The 14,717-nt window shown below is 37.0% G+C and overlaps 1 protein-coding gene across 2 annotated transcripts in view; it reads right to left on the bottom strand.

Annotated features, from left to right (window-relative positions):
* The window catches only part of LOC139979222 (thrombospondin type-1 domain-containing protein 4-like), a 159,777-nt gene that overhangs the window by 135,706 nt on the left and 9,354 nt on the right, over nucleotides 1-14,717 (bottom strand). For both annotated transcript variants that reach the window (XM_071989980.1, XM_071989982.1), the window contains exon 2: nucleotides 2,111-3,064. In XM_071989980.1, coding sequence (XP_071846081.1) covers nucleotides 2,111-2,119 — 9 coding nt within the window. In that variant the 5' untranslated portion in view covers nucleotides 2,120-3,064. The remainder of the gene's footprint in view (nucleotides 1-2,110; nucleotides 3,065-14,717) is intronic.

Here is a 14,717-nt window from a genome sequence, read left to right as displayed (position 1 = left end):
ATACTTCGTCCTTGTGTGCATTATTTATAAGGGGACATATAATGCTGTATTATGTTTTTATTGATTTGTGCATATTCATGCGTTTGTTTCACCAATGTTTGTATATTAATGTTTTGATATTTTTACTTTATAGTTTTCACAGTGGTCCTGTTGAACCACGTGTGCAAATAAACGGGTTAAAACCTCCGACTACGTTGTTCAGCAATCATTGAGCGTCGTCTCGATCGTTGACAAGTGGATTTCATTTTAAGATCGTTTAGGCTGCTCGACACTAGATCCGATACCAAAGTACGGTCATAACCTTAGCTTATCAAGTTTCATTTGAATATAAGTAGAAGTTAAAGCTGGAAATTTGAAAGTTCCCAACCACTCTTCTACATGTGATTCACAGTAACATGAAAAAGGGTTTACTTTACTCCGTTTGAAATATAACTGTTCCTCTGCCGTCAAGTACATGAATATATACGAAATATAAAGTGATATTTTGTTACGTATTTCCCATGTAATCACTGATGTTTAATGCCTCACAATACAAATATATATGCAGTTTACAGTATTAACTTTCAATTCAGTACAAACTAACGAATTTCAGTATTGCAACAGAAATCATTATGTTGTGGGACATGACAATAACAATAACAATTGACAATAACAACAGAGCAAACTGTATTTCATTATTAGCCAAGAAGACATAAACTGTTAATCTGTGTTGCATTTTTTCCTTTGATCACTATTCATCAGTTGACAATGAAATATTCTACCCTTACGCTGTGTTAAATTAAGTGCTTCTATATGTTCCTCCAGAGTGCACTTTGATCTACGGAAGTTACTAACGAGATAACCAGATAATTTGATAAATATAAACACTAAAAGATGGAACTATGATTATCGATATCTTAGATAGCAGCAATGTATGATCCTTCCTTTGTACAAAAATAAAAATGCATCATTACGATACGCGATACACGTTTCTTTCTTCAAGTTTCAATAACTTCTATCAATCTATAGAATAAAACCTTTGTGAGTTTGTGGTCACGTGAAAGCGATGATAGGGCATTAATAACGGTATATGTGATTGGGGTTGGGAAGGAGGTTAGTAGCCAGGTACAAGATCAGCGATTGGATGGACGACCAAAATATTTGCACACAGGTTCTTCTTCTTCTTTTTTTGTTGACGATGTTCGCCATTTTCTACTTAACATGATGAAAATAAATTTTCTTCTTCCTTTTAATAGATTAATTATTATAAAGTAATAACATAGTGATTAAGATTTTAAGCCTCTTTGCTGGCACTTCTGCTCCGTTCTCGACTATGTTGTAATTATTTGGTCTTCTAGCTGTGACAGTTACTGTTGTACAGTCATTCCCCCCCCCCCTCACCCCCACGGAACAAAGTAATGATTCAAAGTAATAATTGTTTTCACTCGATGTAAATACTATATACTATACTAATCGTATACAGTAACTGACAATTACATGACTGTTTAGATTAATTTCACTACAACAATACAGTTTATACATAACCTATACCTTTCCGCAGCCTGCCGTATAACAGATATATAGTTCTTTATAGTACCCGTCATTGTATCACATATAAATTCTTGTTAGCTTTAACGAGAATGAAAAGCAAAAGGCAGCGTTGCTTGCACGGTAACGAAAATTCAATGAACAAATACCTTGCTCAGATTGCAGTGCGACTATATATATATATATATATATATATATATATATATATATATATATATATATATATATATATATATATATATATATATATATATATATATATATATATTTATATACATACAATAATAGCCTAATCGGTTGCGTCCTTTCATGAGACTTGATTGTGGTTAAGCAAATCTACTGTAATATTTAAATAATAAAACAACATCAACTTCCGTGTGTATAGTCTGACTATGTCTGCTACTGTTACCAAAACACGCAGCACAAGCAAATTTCATTTCAGCTTCTGAATTTAACAAGTTCATAAGCTAACAGCAATCGTATGATCAGAAAAGACTTGGGCTAAACGAAATGAAATCCCATACTCATTAATCACACACATTATATGGAATATTAAAATGCTTATAAACACAAAGTTACTTACCTTTTCCATTTTTTAGTACTGCGATGTGTTCCACAAATAAATATCCAACACGCTTATAGTTTTCGTTTAAAGTACAGGCACTAAAGTGACTCACAACCACAGTGAACTATATATCCTAACAGAACCATGCAAAGCTAATAGAATCATCCAACGAACTGAATAAGTTTGTTTCTTCCCAAAGGCTTTCCCTTAGCGATATCCGATATGGGCTGAAGCGGAAAAGGGTTATGTTTGGAAATTGCTCTGGTGATGTGTGCAAAGCAATATCAAATTCAGGCGACAGACCAAAAACACATCGGAAACATATTCTGTCAGTCCTATTCACAGATCCAATTTACCAGTCCCTGGCAAATAATTACTTTGATGTTTGTTCAGCTACTTTGTGACGTATTTAAAGCACACAGGCCTTGAAAGCCGCATTGAATCGCCCTGACACCAATGTGTAGGAATAATATTGGTGCACTCTTGTAGTTCAAGTTTTACAACCTAGATTTTGATCATAAGTTTGTGATATCGCTAATATTGATAGACATTAGATAACTATTACAGAGAACAAAGTTCCAAAGTTCAATTAAAGCAATAGTAAATATTGACTATGCTTGTAGATAAATATCAAAGTTATCGAAGAAACAACAAGGATAGTGATGTTTCGCTGCCTCATGAAATGGATACGGTTGTGTTCCTATAATAGACAAAACTCCTTCAAAAGTTTGATCTCGATTCAATCAAAGTTTATTCCTTACAATGTAAAGATATTCTGTACACACGACAACTTTCGTGAGGAAATGTTATCCAATAAAAAAAGTTCCGAGTTGAAAGTTATCACGGAGGTCAAAATCTTCATCACATGTTTTGAGACTGAAAATTCCCCTTGAGAATGGTTGACTCCTGATGTATCACTACAGCATATATGCTTCACCTCGAAGCGCGTGTATGGTTGGTTGGTTCACGATCCTTCATAGACAAAACAGAAAACGTAAACGATTAGTTATAGTTTAAGTAGTAGAGATAAGTAACGTAGACAGCCAAATGTATTGCGTGAGAATTGACTGCTTTCAATGCGTGTTTTCTTTATTTACTTATACAATATGAGCTACTCTAGGACAAATGTGCTGTAAAGTGAAAAAGATATTTAGACATGTAAGACCAGCAAACTTGTCAAAACATCCCTTTCCGTTAGTTCACTGATTTTATCAGAATATGAAACCTGATTTTTATTAACCTTTGTTTCCGTTTACGTATCTGTAATGTGAATTCCTGGGTTAAACTAGTTTCGATAAATCAGAAACATGTTATGTAACTGCTAGTGTACTAAGGAGAGAGAGATAGACAATAAAATGTTAACAAACTGCTTAACTACTGCATTAAGCCTTTGTATGTATAAAATTATAATTGCCAGCACGATAACACTTCGAGCAAGTAGTCTTCCACACGATACCTCAGAACTTCCAATTAGTGAGGTACGGTACTGTATGAAGAAAGAAACAGATTTCCTTGGAAAAATCCTTTTCTTAATGATAAAGCAATATTTTATGGAATCCAATAGCACGACGGTATGTAAATTCCACAATGAAATATTGAAAATGATCAAAATCTCATTACAGAATGAAAATAAATATAGATTACGCAACCAATGACATACACAGGCTTAAACCTTCACAATGTAACGCAGCGAGTACTCCGTTAGCCTTAAACCCTTGTTCGTGAGAATGGTAATTGATACATTGTTTTCGCCCAGTTAAAATTCAAATTAAGGAACGGCAACTAATGAGTGAAATATGATTGACGATAAACTGAATAAAGAATCTTTCAATTATAGTCTGATCTTTGGAAGTGACAATGTTAATCAAGACACTGACTGAATCACACTTAGTACGCACATATTAACAACGACTCCTGCAGCTTTGATCGCGGATTGTCCCGCAGTGCCTGTCCAACATTTGTCTGAACTATATTAATAACAATCCTTCAACAAGAAGTGACGTTTACACGTGCGACCCAAATTTCCAGGTGACGGTTAGAAATATTGCGTCCAGGCAACGAGGAATAAACATAATTCTTGTAATGGTAACTCGCTACGATGATAGCTGATTAGTGTCTAACTATATTAAAAGAATGATCAACCCACCTTTCCGAAGTTTCGTTTTGTTATTGTGTTTTACAAGATTACGGTATGCTCTGTCTCTAAACGAGCTCTCCTTATCATATCTTCCCTATTAACAGTCTCGTATAAAATCCTCTACGATGTAAACGATCCGTCGCGTAGTAACAATAATTACCATAGAAACAACCAAAGGTCTTCACCTACATTGAGAATATCATACAAGTACCCCGGATTGTCCTGGGAAACTAATCGTCTGAACTTGAATAACCAGAGTCACACGTTCGACAGTGCTTCACACGCAACATCAAATTCGTTATGTATCTATACACACTGGCGACAATAACCTTTAGACAATGTCCTTAACAAATTTTAGAGGACGAGGAATAGCCATTTTCTCTTTGCTGTACAAAACCACTGCTTTTTCCGAAAATCATGTCAATGCGCTTCCTCGGGCGTCTTTGGTCTTGCCTTATATGCACTTGACACATTGAACTTCACCCCTGATTTCCTTACCAGCGGTAGCCTGGAAACACCTGAAATTAAAAGGGTGACAAAACCTAATGATAGACGGATGTGATCATCCCTTGGCGAGTAGCTCGGCTAGGATTAAATCGGACATGATGTGAAGGTCTTATATACACATCATACTATATCTGAAGTTAATGGCTAGTATACAGGGCCAACTAGGTTATATCCTATGTCTCTCAACGGGTAGCAAATTATGTTACAAAATATTAATACTGATTACCACTGCTGTGACGTATTTTAATTGGGCTAAGAAGTCAGGTTCTCCTGTCTATTGTCATCTAGGATAAGTTTACAAAGGATAGATTCAACTTCAAGGAAACGAGGAAAGAAATTAAATCCCGGAAAATTCCAATCAACCTCCCTCCCTCCCCCCACCACCCCACCCCATGCACTCTTTGAGTTTCACCTATTTCAATTGATATGTCTGGCCAATTTCATCCTAAATCCCAAGATAAAGCCTACAGTTACTTCGGATTTTTGTTATGGTCAATTGCGTTACAAACGTGTCTTTTCCTATCGATCTGTCGTGCCCGACATTCACGCCAGCCAAAATACGCATGCGCAACTCAATCGTTTACTGTTCCGAGTGGCTCCAAACCATTGGCACAAGTAGTAATCAACATTGACTTATTCTGCCGGTGCTCTTAATAAAACGAAAACTATAGAAGCCATGACAAACTTTAAATGTGTATAACTTGTTTAGGTTAACTTCAATACCTCTGTTATATGTTACATTGTTACATTACTATTTCCTTGATTGGGATTAGACAAAGGCCTAATTGTAGCTAACCGAGTTGTATATAAAGGTAAAAATAAGTACAATAATTAAAAAATAAAAGGCCCTGAAATGGAGGGTACCAACAAGAATTGAAGAACCTATGCGGCTAACACACGGTACAGTACTTGTTAAATTAAGGGAGAGCTTTAGGCTGAAACTATATGGACTCGTGAAAATATCGGTGAAACTAACTGCGTCGAGAGGAGCAACGTAAATGAGTGGAAAATATAACAATGATTCGATACCGCACCATAACGTTTAATGTCAGTGCTCATTTGATCAATACATTTGATAACTGCATTGCTCCATGGCGTAACCATCGATCGGTTAACCACACGATATACCCTATATAGTGCTGTGGTTTTTCAATTTTAATTTTTTTTTATCATCAATATGATGACTTGTGTCATCGATAATTTGCTAATATAGTTTCCTATATTTCCTTTGTTGTATTCAACAACATGGTCTAAATTCAAAGGTTAATGAACTCTTAATGAACTATTCTCACACAAGGTCTGCTGTTACAAGCGAAGTGAACCCACTGTCGCTTTAGCTCCTTTTTGTATAAGGAAGATGCTTATAATGAATATGTTAAAGTCTAAACTTGTATACAATGTAAGTGACGGGGGGGGGGGAGGGTTGAAGGGCTGAAAAAGGAAGGGGAGGGAGATTATTCACAGCATCGATATTAGATTGGTTTAAGATGGTTGTGGAACTTCCTTCACATTTAAAGTGATACCAAGCAGTCGTTATACCCTTCCAAATATTAAAGCGAATTTTCTCCAAGGACATAACACTTTTAAAAGTGTTACTTATAGGGTTAACCCGGTTGCTAGAGTTAACTGTTTAGCAAAAGGCTGGAAATTTACAAAAATCACACATCCTAAATGTATTTTATATCGCGAAGATAGAGGTTTCTAACATTGGGTGAATGTTTATGTATGCAACTGGCAAGAGAAGAGATAGTGATGGCATCATGATATTTGCCGGAGATGAAAATATCTTTGTTTTTGTCTTTTTAATATACCGGTACAATTCAATGGAAGCGTAATGCTTCCGCACACACACACAAAAGGTCTTTTGGTAATGTTGAACGTTTTTTTCAGTATAAGGAACAGTATATGAAGGGTGGGAGAGGGGGGGGGGGCGGGGTTTCAACTTACAGTGTAGAATATTTACTCTTCACAATGCCACCGGAGTATTCCTTCAAAGCTTAATGTTTAGCAAAATGTTAATCCTTATTCAGAGATTCTGTTAGATCAAATGCCAACCTGTGCCTTATTATAACAACAAACGAATCTGTGGAAAGGAGTTTGATCCAAATAATACAGATTATAAAAGCTGTTTCCAACCAGTTTCAGATTATTTTAGATTTGTACATTTCTACTATATTGATGATAAAATCAGCCAGAAACTATTCAGATATAATTTTTGATATGTATTCATCATTTAATTTAATGCATTAAAAGGGGGGAAGTATTACTTTGGTGCTCACTAATAGTTATTTAGCTTCGTATCAATATAAACCGCCCTTAAGAACATAATTCAATAACGTTTTTTTTTAATGAAATACACATAGCCTAGTTGTTGAATGCCAATTAAACATTGGCTATTGAAAAAATATTATATATATAATATTTACCTATTTAGTCACATTGAGAATATAATGATATCCAACAAATTAAATATCTTCTTTCAATTTTTATTTGGAAATATTATACCTAATTGCATTACTCCTGGTGAATATAGTTGGATTAATGGTCTGGTATCACTAGATAGTAACATATGCAACATCATAATAAAACCATGACACTAATTTTGTAAGTGATCTGCAACATATTTCAAATGCCATGAGAGTTGATAAATCAGGGTTTCTCAGATGAATTTCGAAAAAAGAGGTTTCACGCTATCAATCATACAAGATACAAGTGCAGACATACAAACATATGTCGAACTTTCAACATGTTTAAAGAGTTACCACCAGGGTGCCACCTCTTATAAACCCCTGTGATATGATTGTGACATGAGTAAAGTCAATGATCAAATCCCTCTGACATCCCTTGTGGTCGTCTGGTCAATCTACTGTGAAACATGCATGTGTTACTCATTAGAACTGGGCAAGATCTATATAGGCTGACAATGTTACAAATTCAGAACTTGTTAATCTAATATCGATACAATAAATTACATCTTCCATGAAAAGTAGGATTAAAATTATTCAAAAATATGCGATGTCATATTTCAGTCAGGATTGAACCAAACTTAATAAATTCCTTCAATTTAATAAATTTAAAACACTCTCAAGAAAGGATTTATCACCTATAAATGAAAGGAGAAGGGGTAGGGGAAGAGAGGAGAGGGGGAGGGGTTGTTGTAGGTGGAGGATTTATCACCTATATATGAAATGACAATGGATTGGAGAGGGGTAGGGGGAGGGGGAGGGGTAGGGGAGTGGTGTAGGTGTAGGATTTATCACCTATAAATGAAAGGAGAAGGGTAGGGGAAGGGGAGGGAGATGGGGAGGGGTTGTTGTAGGTGTAGGATTTATCATCTATAAATGAAAGGGCAAGGGATTAGGGAGTGGTAGGGGGAGGGGGAGGGTGTAGGTGGAGGATTTATCACCTATAAATGAAAGGAGAAGGGGCTTGGGAGGGGGCAGGGGAGTGGTGTAGGTGAAAAATTAAAAGGTAAAGAATTGATGATCAAGTGATAGCACAAAGGTAATTACTCACATTTCACAATGGCGTGTAACGTGCTTGGAGGCGCATACTATATCATTAGTATGTGATATTGACACTTCGCTCTGTGCAGTTTAATATAAAGCTAATAGTGACCCTAAGAGCTGACTCAAGCGGAATTTAAAGCAATTGTTTTATAAATATGATAATGTACTATTCTTTATATTATACGTTTTCTCGATCTCCTCTTAGTGACCCCAGGACATGTTAACTGCCCCGGACCCAGCTGTTGTACCCCATCTCTCTCCACCATACCCTTTTCTCAAGTCTGTTGAACAAACAATATATACGTTTATACCTCATAGATCACTCATGAAACTTGTATCAATGTTTCGTCACGCTATTATTTAGAGTGTTATTTATTTAATCACGTACTTTAAACCTATGGCGTCATTGGAATTCTTCGAATACGTGATGCTTTTCTTGGCCTCGCCGATAAATGATCATGAGCTGACTGAGTTGTAAAATGAGTTCAAATATTTGCTAATGAAGCCAAACATTCGTTGAATTTCAAGATAAATTGCAGACGTGTCAAAACGTGACTCGATCGAAAGAACGAATTTAAAACATTCATGTAATAAAAAAAAAAGACATTCGTCCGAAGTTAGAGATCATAGTCACTATTGCCTTTAACATTTAGCGTGCTAAAAGTATAACTTCGTGTTAACTCCGGGTCTCAAACATAGATGTCACCAAAGCACTGACCACAACTCATCCAGCCCAAGGTTTTGGCCCCTTATGTCTTGCTAAACAGCCTGCTGTGTACACATAGTACCGGCATACCGACTGTAACTTACTGATGTGTTAAATTCCGGCACGTAAAAATAAATTAAAAAAATGTTAAGGATAGTATCCCATTAGCACATGCACATCCATCCCATTGGCTATTCTTGAATCTTGAGATAACAAAACCGTAACGGACATAAGTATCTGTTTTCAACTGTGTAAATGTGTCCGACTAATAACGATGATGCGACTCCCAATTATGAGTCGTGTAGCGACCTCCACTCATTTGGGATCGCGACTACCGATTCCTTTTTTTTTTTTTTTTTAATTTCCCCTCTCTTCGTCTGTACTGCATATATAGCAAAAAAAAACCACAGTTAATCCACTACAACGGTTCTTTGATGACCCCCAAAAAGTCGACGTCCTCACGAATTGAACAGTATCATGTACTTAGTTCCTAGGGGAGTAGGGATCACCATTTCATCATTTTCCCCAACTAAAACAGGACAAACCGATAACGGAAACTCCGACAAAAAAGTGAACGGGTCTATATATATATATAATATAAAGTGAATAAACACAAAAATAGCCTTCCGAAATCCTCACCTGTTGTTTTTCATATTGCTTAAATGTCTCGTATTCATGATTAGATTTTAATGTTTATGGATGTTAAGGTATTTGATAATCATAAGTATCGTATGCCGTTCAATGCCGACTTACACAGAGCGTTGGATTAATCTCCAAATTAAATCAGTAGGTTGTGTAACAATCTTTGAGGCTCCCATGCACATACCTGACAAGTGGGGGTAGACCCGGCTCTTGGGGTTACTGCCCCAAGGCTGGGTTCACATAGGGACAGGACTATAAAGGATAAAACAATCATTTTCATACTCTACCTAAGGAAACTGAGGAATTCAAAGAGGGGTCACCGGTGATATACATCCGAATCGGAATTGTGTAATAGTACCAAATGGTGGCATTCTGAAATTACCTCTTAGACATTGAAGCAAGTCAATATTCACAATGACTTGAGAAAGAACGAGTAATATGAGATTGGTATTTTAAACTCTTCACAAGTTTCAGTGATATTATTCAAATTTTGTGTGCTCTTTAGCTTCGCAAAATATAGATCGTTTACAAAATGTTCACCTTCGACATCATTTGGAAAAAAAACGTGCAATGCATTACATTGTTATGACAATTTAACATCGAATAGCATCGACTATTATCAAGATCAACGCGAAAGCTGCTTTATAGAAGCATACAGGCGCATGAAAACTTTTCCAAGTAGTTCTTGAGTTCAGTAGGCTGATAAAAAACAAAAAGGTGGCATAAATAATTTTTCAGAGGGTTGAAGCTGGCTAAAGATCCGGTTTCTTTTCATTTTGTGTTTCGTAAACACGCTGTGTCCTACTTAGTCATTGAATGTCGTTTTAATTGGGTCATGGGTTACGACCGTGAATGATGAACTTAGACGCGATCCTTCTTTTAGAGAGCCAAGAGGGTTATGTTTAAAGAAAATATTTATTACAAACTATAGTAAGCTCTGCATGTCATCCGGTTAATCAAAATTGATCTATGTCAAAACAGAAATCAAGTGGATCCCTCTTATGTGATAACACTAGCATAATCCCTACTTGTAAATACGGGTAGCTCTTTGTCCGATATGAACATGACGGAATTCCTTAAGTCAGAACAAAGAACAGCCGACAATGTGATAAGAAGTTTTGAGAATACAGGATAAGTTTACATGATGTTTGGCATCAAAACAATCAAATGATAAGTTTGAGAGTATAACCACCTTAAGAATTAATCGGCCAATGTGGTCTGCAGCCACGCTTTCGCAAACTATAGCGCGACCCAATATGGATCACAAAGCTTTAACGTGGCGTCGTGAACTTGGATTCAGAAAAGAAACACCCCTAACAATGTTTTCGATGAATTCCGACTGTAAAATGATCCTTGTTACCCGTAGGGCTGGTCCCTGATCCAGTGATTTCCTCGGAATCGTTGGTAAATGCTGGTTTCCACAACAAATACCAAATACTTGGCGAGCGAGGGGTCATAGCCTATAATTTTCAGAGCCAATGATTTGCTGAAAACTGATACGGCAACACCGATGCAATGGTCTGATTGCTTCCTACCCCTACCCCCCCCCCCCCCCCATATGATGTATCTCCAACCTGTTTCGGAAATACTTTGGCATTTATTACGAGAATATTCACAAGTTAAGCTCCAGATTCCGTGTCTCTTAGGTTAATATAGAGTTGCAAAACGGTATATTTGACGTGCAGTATTGGCATATAATTATGCCCAGGCACAACTAAAATAGCGAACTTTTCTCGTAGCGAACTTACACGAATTGATAACCCCATACTCATTTTGAAAATTGTGCGTGGATACTACTTACAAATTTAAACGTTGTAACCCACAGGTACAGTTTATATCCAAGTTCGATTCCCCGCCGACAGCAATGTGTGTCGTCTGGCAAGGGTGTTGTTCAATAACAACTTCCTGACATGGACGTTAAATGGATGTGTGCCGAGAGATTGGCTTCGGTCAGCTAGCGAGTCTACAAGCCTCCATGGCTTCTTTCGCGAGTTCCTGCTTGCGGGAAGATCACATATACATACATACATACATACAAGTAAGCCTATACAGCACGTACAGAAGACTTACCTCTCGGAAACTAGTAAAATTATATTCCTTACCTTGACATTGGATGAGACACAATTCAAAGTTCCTTTTTGTTAAACGAATTGAAACCCCATCACAGAAATGATTCACAAAGATGACACGTATATTTCTGTAACCAAACAGGTTTGTTGACGTAGAGCAAATGAGATAATCAATCAAACTGACAGAAAGAAAACAAATTCAACTATTACCAGCTTAGTTTAGAGATCCCTCGTAGTACTCCAAAATACAATCACGTTATAAAGAAATCAACTGTTACCAGCTTAGTATGGATCCCTCGTAGTACTCCAAAATACAACCACACTTTAAAACGAAATCGACTAAAGATCAGGTAAGACTCTCTCTTTCCGACCTCTGTTTCATTGTCAACAGAAATGAGGGCAAATCATATTGCTCCAAGTTCTCTTAGATCAGCTTAGTTGCTTATTTACTCACTTGCTGACTTTTCTTCAACCCTTTGACCAACGCGCATATACCTAAACCGGACATTGGACCAGCTTCCAGGGTGATGTTGACAATGACCTTGGACCTATCGAGGCCATAAAAAGGGTAAAGCTGGACTGACTATGTCCACAAATTTACATGATAATGGCCGTTATAATAAACTTAGAGAACCTTCCAAGAAAGAAAAGTTCCTTGACTTTTCATTTCGGATTCACACGTAACGTACCTCTAGTTGGCATTGTGTGTTCATAAAGGATATATAGAGAAACCAGAATGAAAAATGCATTGAGGTTTCGATGACTTCAGTGCACTAGACTTCTACTTGTTAGTATAACCAGAACTAGCTGTTACAATAGAAATGGTCCAACCACCATTTTGATTATTAGAGGTATTTTGATTATTAGAGTATTAGAGGTATCCACGATTTCCATCGTTAGATATCATGTAACAGGTTTTTCAGAGTTTGACCTCTGGTGACCTCAAAGGAGATTTGACCTCACAAGCAACAGGATTCTTGTACCCAATATGGCAAATCCCTAAAAATCTACTCGCCAAATTTCACTAGCCACTAGGCCTATATGATTGTTGTTCAAGTCTCCAAAGTACAGATCTGCAACATCAATACTTTCTATGAACAAAGGTTAGGCAGTTAGGCAGATGCATGGTGCTACATATAATTGCGCATTGAAAAGTCATGTTTCTTTGCAGTATGAAATTTAAATTTTTTTCCACCAAAAGTGTTGAACAAAGTAAAACATGTCGCAGAATCATAAATAAGCAGCTAAGCATATAATGTCTTAAACAATTAAAAGTATAACATCTGTAAAAACAACTACGAAGATAGCTCGGCTTCTGTTACATTATGGCTCCTATATTACTGGTATATAATATAACCAGTAGCTGGGTGTGCGCGAGTCCAAAGCCTATAGAGTACATTACTGCTACTTTGAACCGCTACTCGATTAGCGCGAATTCGTACATTTGCCCCGGTATTTATCTTGTCTTTTAGCTGCAGATTGATGCACAAAAAATATAGCTATTACTCCATTACACTGTCTAAATCAAAGCGATCTTTCACGCAATGAAAACCTGAGGTAAGAGCATCTATCTTCCAAAAATCCTAGCACAAACAATAGCAAACTTGGCTCAAAACTCCTTAAATTGTTCTATACTTTGCGCGAATTATGACTGATAACCAGTAGGAAAATGTCTTAAGAAATTATTTAGGAGATGTTTTGCCATCTTACGTGTATTGGTATTCTGACTGTTGTTGTGGTTAACGAACCCTATTCTACCCAACCGTTGCTGGCCTAGACAACATACAATTGCTCACAGGCCTAGCCAGGTTTGTTCAAGTAGTCCCATAATCATAAACGTGACGAAAGTCGAACGTTACTTTTAAGGCCTAGCTATACTGAAACTGGTGGAAGAGACTACACAAATTGAGATCAACAGCCGATCCAGACAGCTCGTGAACTCACTGCCAAATTAAGACCGTTTTACACAATTATTTCGTATTGAGATTGGACATAGTAAAAAATCTAACTAGACGAACTGCTAAGTTTCATAAACGCTGCCTGGTCACAACGAAACTACATCCAACCTATTCTCTGATAGGCTGGTCGGTGGGAGATACGGTACCGGTAGCTTATAAAACAAGGTTTCCACAATTTGGCGTCTGGTGACTCCAAATGACCTTTGACCTCAATAAAATTTTGTACTGAACGTGTCACAACTGCATACTAACTATGAGATTCTTCCAACCATCCTCTCTTGAGTTATCGTGTGTAAAAGGTTTTCACAAGTTGACCTCTAGTGACCCCAAATGGACTTGGACCTCCACCAAAAGCAATAGGGATCTTGAACTCAATGTGGTACTCCTTCACACGAAATACGCGATTGATCCAAGCTTTCCATCTTGAGATATCGTGTTTACAATGTTAACACAATTTGACCCCTGGTGACCCCGAATGACCTTTGACCTCCACAAAATCCATAGGTATTTTGCTCCTAATTATGGTCCTCATACTCACGAAATATGAGATTGGTCCAAGCTTACCTCCTTGAGATATCGTGTTTACAAGGTTTTCTCTATTTGGCCCCTGGTGACTCCAAATGACATTTGACCTCCCCCCCCCCAAAAAAAACAAAAAAACAATAGGATTCTCCTACTCAATTAGGTACTCATATACACCAAATATTAGATGGTCCATCATTCCCTTCTTGAGATATCGTGATTACAAGCGAGGCGTCTCACTCACACACATACACACACGCACCTACACACACACCCTCTCTCCGCCTGCATGAATGCATAGGTTACGATTATCATCGAAACCAAAAACGAAAAGCAGAAAGATAAACCGAAAATAACGGGGGTCAAGTTTTATTACCCCATCTGAAAAACTAATATTAACACAATAAATTCAGTGTTTACACGTTCCCTGCATTTACGCCGTGACCTGCTGTTCATCATTGTTCCCACTCTCGTTAGTCATAGAGAATTATAGATACTGGACAAGTATAAGAATACATATAAATATATATATATATCAATTTTTAATTTGTAATCAACATTGGTTTTTGCCTCTT

The sequence above is a fragment of the Apostichopus japonicus genome, chromosome 13 (genome assembly GCF_037975245.1).
Source record: "Apostichopus japonicus isolate 1M-3 chromosome 13, ASM3797524v1, whole genome shotgun sequence".
Classification (NCBI taxonomy): Eukaryota; Metazoa; Echinodermata; class Holothuroidea; order Aspidochirotida; family Stichopodidae; genus Apostichopus; species Apostichopus japonicus.
The sequence above is the reverse complement of the archived record's forward strand: the minus strand, read 5'-3'. Positions and strand labels throughout refer to the sequence as shown.